Below are 24,492 nucleotides of genomic sequence, written 5' to 3' on the forward strand. Positions count from 1 at the left end.
AAATCATTCAAAAAATTACCAATAAATCAAGTTAAGCTCTACATAATGCAAAGAGACCACTTACAAAGTTTCAATAACATTTAATCTAAAATGAGTGAGAAATTTAGAATTTAATATGACACTCTTTGTTCGTGACAAACGCGACCACCCTGGAACCATGCCGTGTGACACAAAGAAATTTTTTGTATGTGCATCGAATTTTCGATTAGACTATACGATTTTGTGCACAATAGCAAGTGTGATGTTGTGTCAGAAGACTTCAAAGACTAGATCCATAGGGAAGTAGATGAGATTTGCATTTTTGTGTGCTAAAAAGCTTGTTTTTCCACCTCCTAAGGATTGGGGAGTGAACAAAAAGTGGACACCCTTAGCTTGCTACTTCCCTCCAGAGGACTTTGATTCCTCTCAGGCGACACTTGAGGGGACTACCCCTTGTCCGACTCCTCTCGGACATAGCACTGTGACTACCCTTGGTCCGACTCCTCTTGAACCTAGCACTGCGACTACCCCTCGGGGAACTCCTTTGCTAGTAGCACATGGCTTTGTCAGGAGTCCTGACGAGTTTGTCGCGTAGATAACCGATGAGGAGGTAGTGAGATTCTTCTCTCTGCTATCTCAAAGGACCTCAACCATTTCCTCTCCTACACCGACGGCTGGACCTACTGCCTAGCCGTCCCCTCGTGCCCCTTCGACCGAGGGGTCATCACCTGCGCGTGCCTATCGTAAGGGAAGGAAAAGTAGGAGAGGTCTCTTATGTTGTACTGACTTGGGAGATGTAGATGAGTCAGCACACTCACATCCCTACAAGTCTCCACTTGGTCCCGAGACACAATTTCAGTCAGGTCCCTTGCCCTCTCCTACTCCCACTACTACTCCTCGCTCCGGAATCCTCGCTCCGAAAGCGCTCGCACAGCTTCCACTCGCTCTGATTCTGCCACTACCATCAGTCCTCCTTACCCAGATGAGGACCTCTCCTATCAAATCACAGCTGTCGGAGAGATAATAGACGATAGAAAGGGCAAAGCAGTGATGGCAACCATGAGGCAGTTGATGAGCCATCACTTCAAGAGCGGCATTGCTACCGATTGGTGGTATCAAGATGACCAAAAGAAGCAGGCGATCATCGATGAATTAAAACAAAAATACCCTAACCCGCCAAATTGGGAGTTTAATGAAAATTATATGCGAGAGTGCATGGGTTTGGTCTTGAAGCATCGTAGATAAACCTTGCATACGATTCCTAGGATTGCCAATTTGAACTCTATTTCCAAACCACTATAGATTGGTTTGTGACTTTTTAATTAGATTCCATGAATATATTCCACAAAATATAGTTTGAAATATTCTTTCATGCCATCAAAATATTTTTCAACATGTGGAAACTCTTGCATGCCAAGCTCATTCAAGCTTTAAAATGCAGAGGCTCCATTACTATTGAAAAGTTAAGTCTTCTCCTCCATCTTTTCCCACAACCACAACCATTGATAAGACATGATCTTGTGTCTTCATCATTTTTGAGCCCACAATCACTGATAGACCTTGAGAATGCATCTTTTTCATACTCAAAGGCCATCAAATCGACCACCACTAGCAAGCATGTTCATCACTCTAGTATCTACAACCACAGTTAGCCAAAACATGCATCCTATAGGCTATTTCTCGTGAGCCCTCGTGAGAGATGCATACTATAGATGTCCTATACCTAAGCATAATTCTTATTTGACATGCCTAATTTAGATTTACTATATCTAAGCATAATTCTTATTTGAGATTTCAATCGATGGGTGTTAAGCCTACTATGACTATAAGGAAATAGTGACTTAGTATAGTAGGTGCATTCGTTAGTGTGCCTTTCAACTGCAAAATTTGGAATTGACACAATATTTTTCCTAGACTACCATAGTTACCATGGCCCTCCCATGGCCCTATGTCTAGTTATACCAATCATATAAACATGATAGATCCGCAAAGGCCTGCCTTAGAGATAAGTCCTAGAATAGATATTTAGCCACTTTGATTTGTTCCATCGTTAAAAATAAAGATTAGCATTTTCCTTGGCCAAATGTAAGAAAATATAAAAGATGTTTTTCAAGTTGAAAATGAGCTCATTTATAGGTACAATGAGCACTATTACAACATGAACCTTCAAAGTTGTATAGTATGAGTATAGTATAATCAAGGCTCTCCACTCATCATGTTGCAAGTGTATCCATAACCCATCACATCTCCCATGATTGTGGTGTGTCCTAAAGGTGTGTAGATCACCATCCCAATCAACCCTTCATTTCTTGGCCCGTTAGATGCTCCAAGGATGCTCCATCAAATGCTAATATTATGATAAATCCATATGCTTAGCTCATCATTTGATCAAGCAAAAAATCCACCAACGTTTTTCTTTCATGTGGACAAACATTCCATAGTTAAGCATGGAAATTCACAATAGTAACTGACACCAAACTTTCTTTAAAGATGTGCTAGTCTACAAAATGTCAAAATGAGAAATGCAACAAATGGTTTCTTTTCTTCATTCTTTTTATGTGAAGGTTTAAAGAGGCTACAAATGAATTAGGATTGGTTTTGATGACGAAGCTATGTGAGTTTCACTATGTAAAATGTTAGAAATTTTATAAACCATATTTGCTAATCAATTTTTACTTTTTTAAACTCATCCAAATTCCTTTAGAATCAAAATTTGTGGCTATTTTAAAAATTACGAAAGTTCGTCCTAAAGCAGTGCTAAGGAAAATGATATGGCATAGTGTGGGCATAAGATACAAAAAGAGAGTGCTTGTATACCACATTGTGCTAAGGTGGTGCTATGTATGGTGGTAATATGGAAAATTGTTGATGTGGCACTAATTACATGATTGATGATAGATAATTTGACCGTTGGCTATAATCGACTATTGATTATAGTGTGATGTGGATTGATGGTGGATTGGATACATTGTTTGAGTGACTATCAGATTGTCAAACTCCTATTCTAGGGTCAAAGTGCTCTGAATATAGTTCTTATTTGTAGCTAGCTACATTTACAATTATATTATCTGCTATAGTGACAGACTGGCCTATCTATAGTTCTTGTTTGTAGTTAACTACATTTATAATTATATTATCTACCATAGTGACATACTGGCCTATCTAGGTTGATTGAAGTAGAGTTGCCACATGAAAATCAAGAAACACATGGATACTGGTTAGGTGGTTGATGAGAAGAGTGTAGGCTAGTTGATAGGGAGTAAAGCACAACACCATGTGGTAGCATGACACATGGGATAGTGGACGAGTTGATGGATGCACTAGTGATAATAACATTTTTGAGGTAAGTCTTTGAGAGATGCACTGATGAGGTAGGACTTTTGGTATAGTTTGAGTAGCTCGATGTAGATCAGGCTTGGGGCCTCCATGCTTCACAAGTATTGAAGAGTGGAAAGCAGAAGAATTGTAGAGTAGAGCCAAGATGATGGTAGGGGCATGATTTCTTTTCTATGAGGCTAAGGTGTGGCACAAAATTTTTGAGTTGACAATAGAGATTTCAACACTATCCTAGCTAAGTACCCGAGGTGAAGTAGACTACATGGAGGTGGGAGAAAAAGATGTGGTGGAACAAGAATAGTCAAGGATGAAAATAGCTATTGTGTATGATGTGGCAAATGCAAGATGCATGCAATAGAAGTAGAAATGTCGGGGGTCGCACTAATTGGCAGGCTCTATTCAAAGCCTAAGGGAGACTTAGCTATACTTAATACATGTTTGTTGTGGATAGACACGAGAATTGATAGCATGCTATAAATCATTGGTGGCACTGGAAAATGAGGTGATGGAGCTTGAGGAGGTCATTTGTGTGATGTGATCAAGGTAACTTGTACAGGGGCCAATAGTGTATCTCATAACCACAACACACTATGCATAGAGTGCACAAGGAGGGAGTTCTCCATCTGAGGTCTTCTATAAATACTAGGAAGGGAAATCTCTCCTCAACTATTTGACTAAACTATCAAAGTGATAGAAATCTTGGAACACAAGAAGGTGAATGATTTGAAACATGATGTCTTGAGATTGGAAGCTCAAATCAAGGTGTTGTAAAACACAAAAGCATATTACCCTAGGCTATTTGGTGAGCACAAGAAATGCTACAAAGGATGCAAGCACAGATACCATGGGATTTGGTTCTAGGTGGCAAAAATAGAGTAGAAAGTTGTTTGTAACTATACATAATAGGGGAGTGCACTAGGTTGAGAAAATAGAGGAGAGAGGAGACCACACAATATCTAATTGTACATTGAATGAATTATGAACATGATGAAGGATATATACATATGTATGCCCTAGGGCTAGGGGTGGGGATTGTCCATATGCCCTTATAGTCCTCTATACAATAGTGCAATATGTACTATACTTAACAAGGAAGGAAGGGGAGGGAAAGAGGAAGAGACACAGAGACATATGCATTCAAGTTAAAAAAGATTATGATATTGCATAGTCAATACGATTTTAAAAAGGCCCAAACTAATAGTTTTCATAGGTTTTAGATCATCGAGTGATCTTAAAACATTTAATGATAAAGAATGGACCTTGTAATGAAGAGTGGTCATGATACTTATATGTAAGGATAAAGAATGGACCTTGTAATAATGCCTTGGCAAAGGAAACACTAAAATCTTTATCTTAGCTAGAAGTAATATGCAACAATGCATGCGATGACATTTCTCTTAAACCATTTGGTGTTGATGACAATTATCAAAACATTGACATTACCTTCTAGAGGCTTTGCCCATGGACCATGACTAGCTATTGTAATTTAGGAATCTTGCATGTCTTCTCATATGGATGGTTGTGCAAAAAGAGCCAAGTGCAAATGGTTCTCAAAGTGACCACAATTCATAGGTACAATATCCAATGAACTACACATTCAATGAGGACATATGAAGAACTCACATTTCAATGAGGTAAAATGAAGAACTTTGACTACCAACAAATTGAAATATGACCTCTAAGAGGGAAAGCAATTCAATCTTTTAGAACCATGATATCATCAGATACTAGACTTGTTTTCTTACTTTGACGAATGTATCCATAGTTAAACACGTAAACCAAAAATATCTTAATCCAAGGGTGTGAATTAAACATATATATTTGAAATAATTTTTGCAAAAATTTGCTATTCAAAGAAGTGTTGTTGAAAGTGAATTCTTAAAATATAGGATATTAAGACCATGAGTATTCATATGCTACCATATTATGAAAATGTCGTTCTCAATGGATGCTACATATTTGTTAAACAAACGATGTTCTAAATTAAGAGTATGGAAAAAAAAGGTCTCTCTCTCTCTCTAAAAGCAAAAGAAGGTGGAAGCATTATGTTATGCCCTATGCATCAATAGGTACTTGATAACTCCCATGGACAATGAACAAGTACATTTCAATGATCTTAGCAACCATGATGGCAAAGGGGGTCACTTCATAGGAAACCATATAATACTCCCACATTTGGAATTCAATTCGATATAGTTTACAAGGAGGGGGGAAGATAGCTACAAACTGCCTAAAATAAAATATGTTTGAACAAGTGGTTGCATATGATTACTTAAGTAGTTTCACACCAGATCCTAGGAAGTTTAAACCTCTTCTCAAATTTAATAAATAAACCTCTTGTTAAAAGTAAAAGTTTTTGCAATCATTGCATTAAATGCACTATTCAAAAGTGTAATTTGTATATCTATATAATTAGTTAATACTAATTGTAAATTACTCTTTGACAATCATATGGATTTAAAAGTCGAAGTCTTTATTCTTAATTGCTTTGGTACTAAAAAGTCATTGTTCCAAGTTTCCTTAAAAGTTTAATTCTATTATTGTTGATGTGGCCCTCTGCCCACACCACTTGTGTCCTATTGTTGGTGTTACACTACATGAGCCACATGTTTTGATGAACCTCCACATGCTCAAATGTGTAGAGGTTGGGCTTTTCGAGCCGAAATGATTGGGATACAAGCTCTCGACCTACTAATCCCAATGATCCTACTAATCTCGCCCTACTAATCCCAATGATCCTTTCTTGGGAAAACCCTCCCTCTTTGCTTTCCTTATCACTTGTGGAACCACTAAGAGGGGAATCCTAAAGGGAAAGGTTAAGAGAGGGTATCTCATGTAAAAACTTCGTCTTGAAAGGTAGCTTGCACTTGAAAGGCATTTGAAAATGCCAAACAAAGGGAGAGGATTCCTAGGGAGGTTGGGAGGTCACTCTAAAGGGTTAGGGAATCTCTTGTGAAAAATGGTCGGCTGATGACAAGCTTTGGCCAATTCTATTCGTATAACGTAGCAACCCACACACCACAGCTTTGTATAAGAATAGCCTGTGCCTCTCTACCACCTTGTCTCTCTATCTGTAAATTTCGCACTCTGCAACATCCTTTAGTAGGTACGTAACCTTAATCACGCATTTCTACACTCCTTCGCCAATTATCGTATCGCCTCTTGTTCATTGCATCCCGTCCCCCCTGCCTCCATGCGATAGATCAGAGTGAGAGGGAGTTTCTGCGTTAAAGAGAAAGTCTAGGACGACTGACCTTAAGCCTGGATCAGTGAGTAAAAGAGAAGCGGAGACGGTTCTTCAAACCTTTTTGCATTGCATGCGTCTCTGAATTGCAGAACCTCCAACGACATGGCCCACGCCACACGTCTTTACCTTTTCGTCGCGATCCTGTCCGCAGGTTTCCTGTTGGTTTCAGGTAATTACAGCAGCTCGATGTTTCATCATTGCAAAGCTTGACTGAATCCCTCTTACAAGCTTTCATGTAATCTTGGAGTCTGCTGAACAGGCAAGCTGCAGTGCGAAGATCTTCCAGTTGATCGTTGTGCCTTTGCGGTGGCCTCGAATGGAGCGCGCTGCATACTCGAGAAAAGAATAGTGGGGAATCAGGATATTGAATATGAATGCCAGGTAATTCCTGTGCTAGCGTTTTTAGACTTTGGGAACTTTATAGCGAGAATACGCTCGACGTTGGGGTTCTTCGGGACCTTGCCGGGGATAAGTTTAGGATCACAAAATTCCGGAACTCTCCTGGCGTGAGGGAGCTAAGTCGATCGTTAATTGTTTTCGTTGCAGACATCCATGGTCGTAGCAGAACGTTTTGCGGAGTGGATCGAAAAACGCGATTGTGTGAAATATTGCGGACTCGACGGGATGTCCGTGGGCATGTCCTCCGATGCACTTCACGAAAGCAGTTTTACCCGAGCTCTTTGCTCTGCTGAGTGCCAAGGCAACTGTCCCAGCATTGTTGACCTCTACACCACGCTGTCTGCAGACGAAGGTGAGTTTGTAAGTCCTTGGCTAAGATTTCTTTGTCACTTAGGTCTAACACTTCACCACTTTAACGTTTTTGAAATCCTGTACAAAGTTTTTTCATGAACTTGAATATGACAAATTTGGAAATGGCGCAGGTGCATCATTGGTTGAGCTCTGCAAAGCCCATGAAGGTGATTCTAGAAGAGTGCTCTATGCTTGGGAACCTGCAGCTTCACCTTGTTAGCTCGAGTTAGATTTAATGAATCTCTTCTAAGGTGCTTAATAAAAGAGTCTAACGTCATTGGAGTATGCTATACAACGTTTCTCCAACACTTAAGAGAGCTCTAGGCGCTTCTTTAGTAGTACTCATTCTATTTGTAATTTTTGTACTTTGTATTTGACATCACGTACCCATGAGGTCTTCATTGCAAATAATAATAAATCTCTCTCTCTCTCTCTCTCTCTCCCCCCCCCTCCATGTATGTGTGTACTCTTGTGCATGCATCCTCTCTCTCTCTCTCTCTCTCTCTCTCTCTCTCTCTCTCTATATATATATATATATATATATATATATATATTGTAGCAAGAAGAATCTAAATTCCTCTCCATAATTAATAGTCAAATGCCATGACAAAGACACTACTCCAACAAGTAGAACAAGCTCTCTACATCGTTCCTACACATCTGATAAATTTATTATAGGGGACTTCAACATCAATTACAAGAACACATCCACAAACATGATGAAACTTCTTCAATTCATGAGTAAACATAGAATGGAACAACTTATCGATACTCCAACAATGATCCATGGATCCTACCTGGACAAACCACAAAACATCAACACAATAAGAGGAACAAAAATTATCTATTGGTTTGATCATTCTCTCATCTACACAACCAGTAACTCAAGATAATTAGTTGTGCTCCAAATATCACCACCATGATTATTAAATTATATTTCTTTTTTTCCTCATGGCAAGACAAATGAATATAACTCATCTTGTTTAAAAAAAGGGTAGAGTAAGAGCAATCCTACTCTTATGTAAGAAGGGGGATAGTCAATTCACACAATTAACACATTTATTCTCCTAATTAGTATACATGACTGTATATGTGTATATGTATGTGTGTGTGAGAGTTAATATGAATGCAGATAAGTGTGTGTGTATGTGTGTATGTGCGTGTGCGCACGTGTGCACGTGCATGCGCATGCACATGCATGTGCATGCGAACATGTGTCTATGTACGCATGTACATGTGTGTCTATAGAGAGAGAGAGAGAGTGGCATGCTATTAGTTTCCATCTAAAACATCTTGAGGCAATAGAAATTTAATTTTGTTGATTTTCTCTTATAATGAGCGTATAAGGATTTGCAACAATGATAGTTGGAGACTAAATTCTTGTTGTATTAACACAAGCTCAAATTTTGAAAAAGGCTATTACTCCAGTGGATGTTTTTGACTTAGTGCCATTCTGGTTTGGCAGTAGGACCCTAATAATGGATGCAAAGTAGCAAACGGTATTGATGGATGCAAAAACAATGTCATTTTGTTGCAAAATGTCCACAATATTTAATCTTAAGGTGTTGCAATACTCGGTAATAGAAAATCATATTCACTAGACCCGTAACACTTACTATTGGTATCATATGATATACTTCAATTCATCTCCTTGGATTCACCTTGTCTGCTAGCAAGCATGATGGTTCATCTAGTACATTCAATAAGAAATACTCTTGATATACAAACCTTTTCATTATCATATTTTTTGGTTATGTAATTGTAAGTTCAAAACAAAAAAGTTAAAATGTTTACATGTGTCATAAATTCCAATTCCTCCATGGTCACAATTTGTTATATGCGATTTCTATAAACAATTACAAATTTTGAATAATTCATACAAGTCCTGAGAGCTCACATATCATCTATGATATATGATTTAGGATGTGTCCTTTTATTGGAAAACACAAGCATGCATATATCCATACATGCATCTACACACACACACACACACACACACACACACACATGTGGCTAGTAAGCATTCAGAGCTAGTCTCATAGGAGGAGACTTGATTCATTAAGGTGAGTGTATGTTTGTAGCATGTTGTGATCCCTAGCCCTGAATTTGATGAGATCATTTGAAATCTTGTTAAAGCTATTTAATTATTTGCATGCATATGTGTTTCTTCGAGACATAGCACTATGGCATCGAGGATGCTTATGCTATTGAGGAGGTCCTTTTTGTGGGAAAGGAGTGATCTTGTGGTGAGCGTTTGGAGTGATTGTGTTCCATGATTATTCTCATGAAATTGGGTTTAGTTCATTTCCTATTTGTTTCTCAATTTTCATTACTCATTCTTACACTTTCTTTTGAATGAATATTTAATATTCTTTCAATAGAATGTGGATGAATGATTTATAGTTTGAGTATATTCTTTCAGTAGAAATGAATCCATGTCTCTCAATTTTCATTACTCATTCTTACACTTTCTTTTGAATGAATATTTAATATTCTTTCAATAGAATGTGAATGAATGATTTACAGTTTGAGTATATTCTTTCAAAAGAATATGAATTGTGGTCTTTCAATTTTCATTACTCATTCTTACACTTTCTTTTGAATGAATATGTAATATTCTTGCAATAGAATGTGAATGAATCATTTACAATTTGAGTATATTCTTTCAATAGAATATGAGTCCATTTTGTGAATGAATGAAATACAATTTGCATTTATACTTTTTTTGAACGAATATTTTATATTCTTTTAAAAAAATGTTAAAAAATGAATTATTATATCCTAGTGAGGATATAATCTAATGTGAATGAAATATAATTATTGATGAATGAAAATAATCTTGTTTTTTGATAATGATATTTGAATGAATGACAATTAATATATTGCATTCTTGAAAGTGTTTTTAAAAGTATATGTGTTGCTTTCGACGAAATATGTATTGCAGTATGTTTCTATTGCATACACAAATTAATATTTTTGGATTTTTTTTTAGGAAACTTCAAAAGCATGGTGCACGGCAATATCTGGTCATTATGTGACGGAGATACGAGTGCATGCCTCGATCTCTTTCGTGCAGTGTAAATATTGTGGACATAAGTTCACGGGCGGTTCTAATTGCATCAAGCAACATTTTCTCAAAATTGGCAATGATGTTGATGCTTGATCATGCACTCCCATGCACTCCATCTAATGTTCTTCTGTTATGCAAATCGTATTTAGAGAAAGTGAAAAAAGTAGTTAATCTAACCCTGATAAGGAATCGTCCAAGTCCTAATATGAGCACTAAGGTTGATGAGACTGTTGAAGGAGAAGCACCAATAAATGTGAGTGGTGTATCAATAAATGAAGGTGATGTAGATTTCCTAGCAAGCGGGTTGCAGGTGAGTTTTGATGTGACTAATGTCTGTCATGTAAAGAAGAGAAAAAGGGGAGAACAATCATCTATGGAGGACAGTTTTCTTTGACAACAAGTGCATGAAGAGCACTTAAGATGGACAAAGCATTTGTAAAAAATGGTCTACCATTCAATGTCATGAGAGATGAGACATTTTGTAATACCGTAAAGTCATGTGCTAGACTAGGATTTGTTTTGCCAGATTATAATAAAATGCATACGGATCATCTTGATAGAGTTAAACAGACTGTGGCAAACTGCATGAAAAAAAAAGATATTGGAATTTATTCCTACATATGGGTGCACTCTTGCTTTTGATGGATGGACTAGCAAGTAGGCCAGACCCTTGATAAATGTAATGTGCATTACTCCGAAGGGAACAATGTTTTTGGAGAGTATTGATATGTCTCTAAAAGAAAAAACTTCAGCATATATTGTAAAAATATATGAAAGAGCAATTCATAAAGTTGGTGGCAGTCTAAATGTTACTGCATTAGTAACAGATGCTTGTGCTAATGAGGAGGTCCTGTTTGTGGAAAAAGAATGATCTTGTGGTGAGGGTTTGGAGTGATTGTGTTCCATGATTATTCTCATGAAATTGGGTTTGGTTTATTTCCTATTTTTGGTATGACCAGAGGGTCCACCTTTATGTGTATGTGCTTTATTCTTGATAGAAGATACAGTTTTGAGGGATCATGGATGCATGAAATATAGTGTATACTAATCCATGGGCCTTGATGTTGGATGGGGTCAAATGCAACATTGTCCATGGAGAGGCCTTGTGTATGATGGATACTATCTTGCTACTGCTATGGGCTAGATTGGGAATTGTTGTCAGCAAACAGTGTTGAAGTGATTCTTGCCTAATTGGAAATCTCGCTTAATTTCAAGGATTGGTGTCCATGTGTTGATATGTTGGTGTTGTAAAGAATTTCGTTTTGGGAGTGTGTTTTTGCTCCTATCTTATGGTAAGCGGACTCGCGACCCAGGCAAGATGAATGGTTTTGTATGTGTGTTGGATCCTTTGAATGTCCCATCTACACCATTAACCAAGCCATCATTGATGTCTAGGTTACCTTAGAATATTTTCACTATTATTCTTGGTTTGAGACATAGTTCTTTGTGTAAACTGGCAGTGTTCTTTGGGTCTTCTTGAATGGATACTCTCTTGCTGCACCTCTTATGATTGAAGTCTTTTGCTTCTAGGACATGTGGAGTCGATGTGAGGAAGTTGAATACATAGTTGTTGTGCTTATCTTCCTTGGAGGCATTTGTATAGAAGAGATGTGGGATGGTGTGTTTTTTAGTGGCTCTCTATTTGATACAAATCATTTAGAAGTTCCAGATTTGCTTCTGTATAGCAACCGATTCGGATCTTGTTGGGGAGGTTGATGAACGCTATGTCTTCCAGTCTCATGAGATTTTGCAATTTGTAGTCACCGGGGACATTGCTTGTCCATGTCGATTATTCCAAAAAAATCCAGTTGTCCTTTGTAGGGATTTCTTGACATAAGTCTCCACATAAGAGAACATCGATGCCACCAAAAGACCTCATGGTGGTTGTGCTTAATCTCATGCATGCACATGTCAATGGCTTTGAATGTGTTCAATCTGATCAATGAGACTTCCTTGAGGACTATGAGCTCCACATTCTTGTATAATGAAGATAGCTTAAAGATTGAGTCATAAAAGAAGGTCTCGTCCTTCTTCCATTCTGATGGTGTGCGACTTTTGTATTATGAAGACTCTTGATCTAAACTTGGTGGACATGCAACACCCTAGTTATGCATGCTGCAGACTCCCACTCTTTGTAACTAGATGGATACAAATCTATAAAACAAGTACAAGACATAAAAAAGGCCCCAGAAAAATGCAAATAATTTGAAGCATGAAACTAGATTACTTTGGAATACTTACAATTGGACCTACGATATAGAAGGCCTACATGTGGATGCAGATATATGTCTGCGTGGGTAAATACATGTTGAATATATAGTTAGGTTAATGTTTTGCTACTGGGAGATATCTCAAAATCCTTTATCCTTCCCTTCCAATGTTTGGAGCTCGTTTGGAGATTTCCATTGCATCCTTCCGAGCCACTTTATAGCACCCATGATTAGTGGGTTGCATTGTTATCCATAAATATTATCTATAGAGTTGAGAAATCCATTCCCCATGCTCATCTTTGACGTTCTTCAATATAATAAATTGTAAACTACCTCGATATCTATCATTCTCCATCTCCATAGTCCCTATCCCATTTCCATATCATTAATAACATCTCTCTTCCTCTCTCATTCCAACCATAAATAAACATAATAATCATTTCTCAAAATTCTCTCTCTCTCTCTCTCTCTCTCTCTCTCTCTCTCTCTCTCTCTCTGTCTCTCTCTGTCTCTCTTCTCTCTCTCTCTCTCTCTCTCTCTCTCTCTCTCTCTCTCTCTCTCTCTCTCTCTCTAACAAAAAGAAATAGCAATTTGAAATCTAATCTCTCTCTCTCTCTCTCTCTCTCTCTCTCTCTCTCCAACCCTCTCGCTGTCCCTCCCTCTCTTTGTACCTCCTCTACCAAAGAAGAAACAAATGTTTAAGTAATGTTATGGCTCTAAATAAGGGATTGAAGCAAAGGCCTCAAGAGACAATGACCACCCTAGGCTAATAGCCTACCCCCTAGAGTCCCTCTTAACATAGGGAGAGGGAGAGGGAGAAGCATTTGGATAGGGAGAGTGAGAGGGAGACAAAAAAAGAGGGAGAGGTAGGGAGGAAGGGAGAGAAAGATAGAAAGAGGAAGAGAGAGGAAGGGAGAGAGGGAAGGGGCAGGGGGGAGAGAGGAAGGGGGAGGGGGGAAGATGGGGGGGGGGAGAATTTTAATTTTATTGTTTTTATTTTTATTTTTAGGGTAATGTCCCCTTGTATATAAAGTGCATTACTAAATGCCATTTTTACATTCACTGTTCACACTCCTACTTCTCACAACCTTCTTTGTTGTCCCAAGAATCCTTTTTTTTTTGTCTTCCCAAGCATCCTCCCATAATATGGCTTCTCCTAGACAAGCCTTGGACCGTTGGATTTCATCTACGCATTCTCATGCCTTAGTAGACTAGATTTACCATATCTCCTACAAGCCACTCAGTCTTGAATCACACTTGAGATCTTTCCCTCCTACCCATGATCCCTCTCTTCAATTTATTGATAGACTTATCCATGGGCAATCTGTCATGATTGCTAACTCCCCTCACCAATGGGTCCCATTGGAGATTTTGAGTTCTCTTGACTAGAGTGCTAAGTTCAAGAAGACTCCTCTTTGTGAGCACGCTACTCCCCTCAAGGATGCTACATCTCCTCCCATTCATTTGATAGAGAGAGAGATGTAGCCCTTTCCGTTATCTTCACAACTAGCAAGTTTGATGAGGATGTTGAACAATAGCGCGAGCATCCTTCTACATCCACTAGTGGTGGGGCAAGTCTGTCCATAAGTCATGGAGCGAGCGAGGTGAACCTGGACATAGAACCTGAGGAGCATGCGATAGACCTAGCCAAAGAGCAAGTTGAGCCAAGTCATCCTATCATCCTATCTGAGTCATGCATATCGAGTGCATATCCATCCTCCACCTATAATCCTCATGAGGCAGCAGCAAGCCCACACCTCACATTGATTGATTCAACCACTATTGAGGGTAACGAATACCTTACCCTCTTAGAAGTGATGGAGGAAACGAGTCTTCGAGAGGATGAGGTGCTATGCTAGCTAGAAAATGATGCCTATGAGGATGTCATTTACTTCAATGCTCCCGTCGATCCAAAAGTCAATGAGATAGCATGCTATGATAACTCTAGCCTTAGTGATTTAGAGGCCATCGAGTCTCACACAGAAAGCAATCAAGGATCTAGAGCTAGAGTACCAAATGTCAGAGGAGGAATTCCTGGATTTGCAAAGGTCGTTGTTCGGGGACAAAGATAAAGAAGCTGGCACCTCAAGTCAACAAGAAGTACAAGACCCACCAGAAAAAGAATTGCAGTTGTACACTACGGTTGATACCCTTTGCAATGAGGTAGAAAAAGGTATGTACCTTTAATAGTTTAGGGTTTAGGGTTTCTTTTCATCATTTGTTTCATATCATCTATACACTTTAGTATATTCTATTTTAAATGCCAAGTCCATGCTCTCTCTTCAATTAGTAGGTAGGGAATCAAAACTAGGGTTTAGGGCTTAGCAGAGCAAAACCCAACAACTCATAAATATTTTGGTGGAAAATTGGAAGATAATATTCCAACCTAAAAATTTACGGTTCTCAGTGAACAATTTCTTTTTGGATTTTCCTTGAACCCAGGTGATCCAATGGCAATTCTAGTGCATAGGGTTAATTTCTAGCACCAGACAAGCCTGGAAGCATGAAATCCAAAATCATGCTACTAGGGCCTAATTTTGTAAAAAATAGGTCTGACACTAGGGCCAACTTTTGGCAAAAAATAGGTCCGACATCCCTATGAATCCATGCAAGACTATACTATATCCAATGTCAAAACATAATATTCAAGCTCTCTTTGTTGCATCCATGCAAAATGTTGTTGTATTGCATACTAAAACATAGTATTTAGATTTGCGGTGCCACTTCCATGTAGAACCTTATTGTAACCAATGTAGAAGCCAATGTCCAAAACCACTTTGTTGCATTCTTGTAGGACCTTGCTATAACAAATCCCATGCAAAGATTTGGTCTAGAGGGCTTTTGGAATAAAATTTCAGATTATACCCAATGGATGATGAGGGAAATTTTCTTTATGATAGTGTGCTCCATGCTAGTTGAAGATAAGTTCATCTTAGAAGCCTACAACACATAGGAAGCTTTCAAAGACCTCATTGGTGTCATTGTTAGAGGAAAATTATAGCTGTACAACCTGTTAGAAATTGAAATCCCACCTTTGCCTGCAGTCTGCTCTCTAAGCATAAGTCACCCATCCCCATCACTGATCCAAGCGTCTGGCACACATACGCAACTTGGCTCTACGACGTCCTGATATGGTCACCACAGAATAGGTCTTCCTTTCTTGGTCCCACCACATCCACCTTAGTCACGGCACAAAATGTGTAGGTTGCATTGCATCGCCTCCACTATCAGAAAGCCTAGGACCATGAGAGACTACGGACGAAGTACTTTGCACACGGGTAGGGGAACTTGGCCACAAGCCTGGCAATACTCTACTATGGGAGTTTCACTATTCCAGCTCGCTTATGGGTACCGTCCCATGGCCCCAAAAGATGTAGTAGTTCTGGTCAGCAAAGTGGCAATATCACCAATAGGGCGCTCCTTCCATGAACAATGGGTAGCTCGATGGCGATTGTGCACAAGAACCTTGAAAAGGCACAAGCGAGGATGAAGAAATACTATGACTGTAAGGAGACCATAAGAAGCACCACGTGGAGTACAAGGAAGGGGACCAGGTCTATCTAAAAATTGACCCCAAGCAGTTCACTTACCCAAGCAAAATCACAGATCGATTGGCTAGGAGCTACGACAAAACTGTCAAGATTTGGCGGCGGGTCAGTACTTTGGCGTATGTGCCGGAGCTACCCCACACTACCACGTGCATCCAAATTTCCACATGTCCATGCCAAAGACTGTGCATGAGGACACATATCCCGAAAGATCCCAGAAGCCATGTGGGCCAGTCCTACTCGTGGATCGAGGTGAGGTAGAGAAACTAGAAGCCATTCTCGCCCATTGGGATCGATAAAACCAATGCGTCGCAAATCGAATCTTCCTTTGCAAGTGGAGGTCTCCACCTGAGAGTTCAAATTTGTAGCAGTCTACCACATCACTATGGCAGCTCCAAGAAGTGATGATAGATTACAACAGCCACCACCCCTTCCCCAAATTTGGCAGGGGTTGGAAAGGGGGGGTGTGTAACGGTGTCCAGCTATTGACAAGGGATCCCCCGGCCTTGAGATCCAAGCAATCCTCTCCTTCTCGGTCGACTCAACAGCCCTGCAAGCTCATCGAGCCATGTGGTGGCCACATGGCATGTCTACCGCATTTGCATGGCGCCCAAGGTCCAAGACCCCAACCATAGTCTGACATCTGGCACATGTGGCACCACCTGGAGGAGCAAAGGATGTGGCATCAAAGAACAGTCTACAGGAGACCTAGGAGCATGTGCAAATCCATGTACATGGCACCAACACCAAATGGCCTGAGCAGAATTACCAATAGTCTGTGGCTATGGGCACGGGATACAAAGGCCACGATTGCAATTATGAGGCACCTCAGAAGTGGAGTGTGTGGCCCTTGGGGGAGATCTTGAATGAGCTCTTTGGATGACACGTGGCAGCCCAGGACCATAGGGCAGATCTGTATTGTGATCCAAATGTAGGATATCGATGGTTGGAGTTGAGATGGATCGTGGATGTCTCATTCACATCCAACGGCTCCTCGACGATCTAACACGGACCAAATCGCCAAATGAGGAATCACCATTTAGAGTTCCAAAACTCTGAAAGGTGTTCATTAACACCATTAGTAAGTCTTGGAGATTTTATAGGTCTCTCATGGTAAATTAATCTCATGTATGGACCTTTACTATATATATATATATATATATATACATACATACATACATACATACATACATACGTGTGTGTGTGTGTGTGTGTAGATATATATACAGATATAGATACACACACACATGTATATACAATTTTTCATGGATTTAAATTATTAACAATCTAAGGAAAAGTTAAGTTTTTAAATGAGGATTCTTCAAAATAAAGATGTATACTACTAGGACTTTTGCAACATAGAGAATTATGTTTCTTTGTTTTTGCATTATTAGTAAATGTAGTGCTAAAAAGCAAACTTTTGGTTTGGGAAGGATATTTTCATAAAGTTGAATTTTTTAATAGAACTTTAAGTATAGAAATGAATTTGGATGGTGTACCAGTGTATGTAAGACGTTACGGCGCAAGTATTATGGATGACTATTGTGGGTTGCTTCAAATGAATATTTATATGAGTGTGACACAAGGTAGGCTATCAAATAGATGGTAAGAGTGGAGTTCTTTGTAGCATTGAGATGAGGGATTATGAGAGCATAAGTTGGATAACTAGTTATAGATAATTATGATTGCTATTTTTTTGCACTCAGTATGCCTTGGGGAATTAGTCAAAGTAGCATCCTACCAAAAGGGGTGTTCTTTGATAGGTTGTTCCTTCCTTTCATGCCATTGCATTAATATGTATCTTCCCATCAAAGTTGCACTCCGTTTCACTCATGCACACCCTTTGCACTTAGCTTACAAACACCAATCACTCATTATGATGATGAAGATCCATGGTCACAGGGCAATGGAGATGTCACAAAAAAGGAAAGTTGATAGTTTTAAAATGAAGCTAACGTTGTAATATCAGAATTCAAGGATTGAATGGAAGGGGCAATTATTAGAATTTAATGAAGTCTAACTATGCTATGCTAAGAAACTCAATTCTTTTATATATTTTGATAAATTCCTCAAAATGCAATGATGTAAAAAGAGGGAATGCCTAATTTTTAAAAAATCTATTAGTTTATATAATTGTATTTAATCTCAACTAAAAGCATATGGGTGTTAGTCAATTCTATGGTTTGTGACTATGTTTGAATGTGTTTAAATTTGGTTGAATATTATGTGGAAATGACAATGGGCTACATTGATGTATGGGTTTATTAGTGGAAACACACATTTCATTAATTTTGGACTTTGCAATGTCCAGATCCATTACTTTTGGACAAAGTTTTTACAAAAAAACCACCATTGAAAAAAAAAAGTGAAACAAAAAAAGTCAAATTAAATTATGAAATTTAACGTAAGAATATTTTCTTTCCTTGTGCTCACTCCATGTAAAAAACAAAGAGCTATGCAATCCTCAATGAGTGAATGACAAGTGCTGTGTGCGAGTGGATTACTGTGATTGATAAGCATTGTGTGCAAGTGTAATACTGTGAGCAATTTCAAACCCATGGGTGGCCTTTAGGTAGGGTGGGAAACCTCATGGATTGTGTCACCCAAAGAGATAAAACATAACACATACAAGGTTGAAGCCTCTCATTGTGAAGAGAGTGGGAGAGAAGTAAGGAGTCTCACTTGCAGCTTTCTCACATACACAATGGGGGAATACACACAAAGGTGGAGGCTGAAAACAGTTTTCCTCTTCTTAGTTGTGAAAGCCAAAAGACCTCTCTCTCTTAGTACAAAAGGAATATATGTGGGTCTCAAACCAAACTCAGCTAACCTAGGTGACATACTAACTGAGCCACTAACTAGAGTACATAAAGATAGCTATCATCCAGCTATTATTCATGGGCGGTGTACCAACCGCATCTGCAGCTAACAAGCCGGTGACATAGATGCACAACGGTCACCCTGGCATATCACGAGTGGAGCTCGATATCTCAACACTCCCCCTCGAGCTCAATCCCAATTCCTGCACACCAAGTAGGTCTCTGAACTTGTGCAGCTTCTATGTGTCCAATGCCTTCGTGAATATGTCAGCTACTTGATCCTCTGTGCTGACATAAACTAGATCAATAAAACCTACTAGAACCTTCTCCTGCACATAGTGATAATGCACCTCAATGTGCTTTGATAGACTGGGTTATTTGCCAAGTGTATACTGCTCATGTTGTCATAATAAATGACAACTAGCCCATCTATAGACTGATGCATATCATAAAGTAGCTTACACAACCAAGCTACCTCACATGCAGCCATTGTTGCACCCCTGTACTCAGTCTCTGTGCTCGATAAGGCAACTATAGGCTATTTCTTACTGCTCCAAGTGACTGTAGCACTCCCAAAAGAAAACATAGACTACTAGAGTGACTTCACCATTGGTAGAGAGTGTTTTAGATGCCATCAGGCATGTGTGCATGCATGCTTGAACTCGTTCTACAATTTTAGCTCTACGTTACTATGTTAGGAGTGCATTGGGAAGGTAATGTGATATAGATATGATCAATAAGCCTACTATTCAGATTGAGAGATTCATGGACTACGCTTAGATTTTAGTAAGCATCTATTCATCAAACTTATCAAATATGGGAATTATGCTTGTGGTATTTTGCACTCAAGTGGCTACTTTTTTTATGACCTGACTCTTTTTTCGAATGCTTTACATAGTGTTAAGGTAGCAAACACCAAAAAAGCATGTGCTTTTTCTCTCTGGAAATCTCCTAGCGAATTTTTCTTGTATCGATCTTGTTCCTCCGATTCCTCCTTGTACTAGTCCTCGTCCTCCAATCCCTCTACATACTCCAACCCCTAGTGTGAAGGGAAGCTATCAGGAGCAAAAGCTTGGGTTGCAAGAGGTTGACTCGATTGCAATCACAGGAATTCATTTATGAGGTCTTGAAAAAAAATCCTAGGAAACAACGACTCACTCTCCGATGAAAGAGAGATGCATGCAAATCCAATAGCATTCTAGGATTATATTGCAAATTAGGCTCTTTTTAGATCATAGGTAGCTTGAATATTGCAGCTTAAATATCGAAGCTTTCTCACCATTCTTGCAACTTGTTCAATGGCTGAAGCTCAGTTTATGATGGCTATGGATTGTTCAATGGCTGAAACTCAGGTTATGATGGCTATAGATCCAAACCTCACTTCGATGTGATTGACAAAGGGATGTGCCTCTGGGCCAACCTCGAAAGTTAGAGCTTTCAAGGATTTCAAACCTCAAGAACTCCTTCAAAGAATTCCTCTGAATGTGTAATGGCTTCTGACTAATTGGCGCTTCCAAGCTAAATCATTTGGTTGAAATTTCCCTCTACACCATTGTGAGGGAAAGCATTGCACTCATGTTGGGTTGTTCTGGTGAAGAACATAGGGAACAAGAGTTAGACTATTGGCCTTCTCGTCGCTAGGATTGATATAGAATTCGCTTGGCTATTTGTTTACTATGGTATTCAAGTTGTTCAGCGGCAGGCTTATTGTGTAATTTCTTATTTTATTTATCCATAAGTATCTAATGCTATTCTATGTTTGTCGACTAGAAGACCAAGATGGAGATCATGGGCCATGTCTCACAAGGTTTGCTCATACACTCTCGTGACGTAACAAACATTCAAAAAGGTACACCAGCTTAGCTGTGGACCAAAACTAATGGATCGATGGATCATTATACTAATACATCATGAGAGAAGGGCCCATTCCTAGTTTTTAGCTCTCAAAGAGGAAGCGCACAACCTCTCTAACCACACTATGTGTGGCTCTATAATATTATATAAATAAGCTCACATTAATTTAATACTAAGAAACTGCACTCAAATATCCAATCTCAACTCTATCATATGTTGATTACTTTATTCTTGTTGCTTTAATGTGGAGATTGTAGCAATAAGTGGTTTTTTTTTGCTAGAATGAACCATTGAAGGACCGTCGCATGGATCGCATCTCTCTTCAAGACACGTCTTGGTATAGAAGAGGTGATCTGCTATGGCGATCTCTGAACATCAAAAAACATTTCCTCCCATAACCCTTTGGTTACCCCCCGCCCTTTTAAGTAGGCATTGCTAGTTGGAAAATGAATTTGTGAAGGTTGTTCGTATGGTGATTACGGAGCTTAATGAGGTGTTCATATGATTAAGGATAAGGAAGTAACTGCATCTTGCCTCTATGGGATATCACAGGTAGAGAGTGACTTAGTAGGTAGGGAATGGTTGGATAATGTTCAAGTAATATGGTAGTCAAGTTGTCCATGTTTGACCTTCAATAAGGTGTATACATGCTACAAAAGCATAAAGAAAAAAGGTTCAAGCATTGGGTTTTGCTATGTGGGCACTAAGTGTCCACATAGCAAAACCCACATAGTTGAACTTTTTTTTTTGGAAGGTTTTTTTAACTCCTTTTTTCATCATGTTGATATTGCAATTGAGTGACATTAATTCTCTTTTGCTTTTGTAAACGATGGCACTTGTCTACATTTATTTATTTCCTTGTTTTCCCAACCATTCAAGGGCAATTGGAATTTCGACCTGGGCCACCAAAGAAGAAATATGTGCCCCATGTTGTGTCACTACCACCTTGAATATCATAGCACTTGGGATCTTCAGCCATTGTTTGTAAATCAGATACATTCTGAAGGGTGTTCCCTGCATCCACCCACTCCAGATTCCTTATGTAGGCCGCTTCGTTGGAACCAGCTTCTGCAAATTTTCCGCTACCCATTTGTGTTGTTGTGTGCTGGCCGTTCTGCTCCTGGTTCAGGATTTCTCCTCCCCATTCCAATAAGGTTGCAGAATCAGATAGATGTGTGAAGAGGGATTGAGGCCAATAGCCTACCAATTCTCCATTGAATTGCAGCCACCAGTTCCCTGTTCTTAAGTCCTATGCATAGAAATAAAACACATGTGAAGTATTAATCTGTGGTTCTTCTTTACTACCTACATGAAAACCGTTGAGCATATCTCCAAAAAGTATCATATACATGAAAATATAGTACAATGTCATTCACATCCTTGATTAGGATCTCACTTTGAATACACATAGCGTAAACTCCAATTGCTGACCGTCAATCGTAGATATTGGAGAAAGAGTCCCTCCTACAGCTACATTGTTGCTTGTTTGTACGAACCCAGAACAACCCAAATTGTAACATCCTGTCCCGTTGTAATTATTGGCCTGCAAATAAGTTGAATGTGGGGTTACGTGGGGTCTGGCAAATGATGAAGTCAACATAATGTGAATGTACTACATGAACTTCCGAGTGCATAGCACAAATCTGACCTTAAACTTCAAAAACAGTACTTGTTGCAGTTTGTGCAGCTTGTCTTATCTATTATACTTAGGGCTGTTAATTGTCTATTGTGCCGTGCCGTGCCAATTAAGCTTTTGGTGTCACTATACACTAGCGAGATATAAGATGAAGCAGTGCAAGCACAGTGGATTAATTACGGTCTGGTAAACCGGTCAAGTGGTATTAAAGAGGTAGACATGCTATTAAGCATCAACTTACAGTCCAGTATATAAAAAGGCGAGTGTTGTTGTCACCATACATTGATGGGTAGACCTGTAGCATATAGAATGCATTACGATGAGAATGTATTACTATGGTGAAAGTTTTGAGGTAATGAAAAAAATGACAGAATGCATTACTAATGCATTCACAAGGTGAAAGTTTTGAGGTAATGAAAATATAGGAGAAGTGTGAAATTCTGTTTGGATATAGTAAAGAGGGATACTGCATACTTGCCAGCCCGCCTCTATAGTGTTCAATTCACTACCAGAACCCGCCAAAACCCACCATTGGGCAAGGCTAAATTCGGTGGTGAACTCCACATTGGGGTTCCATAAGTTGAAGGTTGCTTGTGTGCCATAATACGCTTGCTCCCCGTTGGCATACCCATAAGAATGCTACATACACCGCGCAAACCGGGAAAAAACTCAGTAATCTGAAACGAGACCTTGATTGACTGTCATAATGAATCACGGAATTTTAATTTTTTTTTCGTCAAAAAAGGTAGGTCATAGACATATCTACAGGTGCAAGCTGTCTGACCACAGACCAAGAATGTTCATGAAAACTTTGCAGCTCCAGTATAAGTACCTAGCAGCTACACTCACCTGGTGATCAACTCCTCCAACAACCTGAGGAGCTCCGTAGAACTTGTGGCCGTAGAGTCTTGGTGAAGAACCCGTTCGTAGGATATCATCAATCGTAATGCGCCGAACAGGAATCGTGCCGTTGGGGCACTTCCCATTTTTCTGCCATAACTGATAGGCTTGCCTCGTGTGGTGTCGAGTAAGAGACTCGGATCGATGAGGAAAGGTGGAAGGGGCTTCCTGCCAAGGAAGAAGCACGCAAGCAAAGCTGGTCTTTACTGTCGCACCTTCTTATTCGAGACACCATAGTTTAACGTTTTGAGGACAGAAAGCGAACGTCAACCAAGTGAAATGCTCAGGCTGACGCGCTAATTACTAGTGTTTTAGTGTTAGTTCCCAGTATCTACCTGAAGCTTGTGGTCTTTTAGTAAAGGGTGGTCGAAGGCCAGCTGCGTGGAACGGGTTACGCAGTCTATTGTATCTCCGTCGGAACTCTGCACGGCAGGCGCGGAGTAAATACTGCTTGAGCTCGAGCATAACAAGACATTCTCAATCTTGCATTAGATGGGGTGGCATTTTCGTGAATCATCCTTAAGAGTTATAGTATACACATATATGCATGATAATCATAATTACCCGGATGGTCTTCACTGCAGGCTTATTCAACTTGTGAAGATGGTCTTCGATGCTGGACATGTCCACTTCCTCGACCTTACTGCGACTGCGAGCCCAGGCTAAACGAGGAAAATTGCAGCAAAGTATCCAGAGAAGTATAACATATAAAGGAACATACAGAGGACGGAGAAACTGTCCCATGATTGACGGGTATTGGTGAAAACTGTAACAAGAGGCTAGAGGCTATTTCAGCTGCACTCTCATCTGACAGAACGTCCTCTCCTTACAGAAAGGTAATAGAAGACGACGATCCAAGCATACAAGATGGTGTATCGTCGATTAAATTTGGCCGCAAAGAGTACTTATTATATATGGTATAGCTGAGGTGGTCGTGCTGGTATTTCTTGCTCCGAGGACTGGATGAGCACTGTGCTTCAGTAAGGCGCATGGACGTCATCTTCATCGTGACCGAAAGATCATGAATTCGCCTAAATTTCACATGCGATTCAAGAACTGCGATGCTTTGTCTAATATGGTGCGACCCACGCGGGAACAAGGACATCTTTGCATGGCCGGAGATAAGAGTCCGTCAATGTGTCG

At 39.5% G+C, this 24,492-nt stretch overlaps 2 protein-coding genes across 2 annotated transcripts in view; one reads left to right on the forward strand and one right to left on the reverse strand.

Annotated features, from left to right (window-relative positions):
• The window catches only part of LOC147903908 (protein neprosin-like), a 65,308-nt gene extending 41,026 nt beyond the window's left edge, over nucleotides 1–24,282 (reverse strand). Inside the window, exons 1-4 of the mRNA XM_087372616.1 lie at nucleotides 23,914–24,282; nucleotides 23,685–23,771; nucleotides 23,299–23,517; nucleotides 22,924–23,088 (exon numbers count right to left, since the gene is read on the reverse strand). Of these exons, the coding sequence (XP_087228742.1) occupies nucleotides 22,924–23,088; nucleotides 23,299–23,517; nucleotides 23,685–23,771; nucleotides 23,914–24,093 (651 nt within the window). The 5' untranslated portion in view covers nucleotides 24,094–24,282. The remainder of the gene's footprint in view (nucleotides 1–22,923; nucleotides 23,089–23,298; nucleotides 23,518–23,684; nucleotides 23,772–23,913) is intronic.
• Nucleotides 6,665–7,532, forward strand: LOC147903910 (uncharacterized). The gene is made up of 4 exons (XM_087369800.1): nucleotides 6,665–6,731; nucleotides 6,822–6,943; nucleotides 7,109–7,313; nucleotides 7,444–7,532. Exons 1-4 carry the CDS (start codon nucleotides 6,665–6,667, stop codon nucleotides 7,530–7,532), a joined length of 483 nt encoding a protein of 160 aa, XP_087225926.1.
• Nucleotides 24,283–24,492: the final 210 nt, after the last annotated feature.

This window comes from Dipteris shenzhenensis, chromosome 3 (genome assembly GCF_047967505.1).
Source record: "Dipteris shenzhenensis isolate YYH24624 ecotype China chromosome 3, Dip_SZ_1.0, whole genome shotgun sequence".
NCBI classification, from domain to species: domain Eukaryota; kingdom Viridiplantae; phylum Streptophyta; class Polypodiopsida; order Gleicheniales; family Dipteridaceae; genus Dipteris; species Dipteris shenzhenensis.

Bases quoted from the DNA above. Each gene is read 5' to 3' on its own strand.
- LOC147903910 (XM_087369800.1), top strand. From the start codon at position 6,665: ATGGCCCACGCCACACGTCTTTACCTTTTCGTCGCGATCCTGTCCGCA. The intron at 6,732-6,821 runs GTAATTACAGCA...TCTGCTGAACAG, and splicing joins AGGTTTCCTGTTGGTTTCAG to GCAAGCTGCAGTGCGAAGAT. The intron at 6,944-7,108 runs GTAATTCCTGTG...TTTTCGTTGCAG, and splicing joins ATATTGAATATGAATGCCAG to ACATCCATGGTCGTAGCAGA.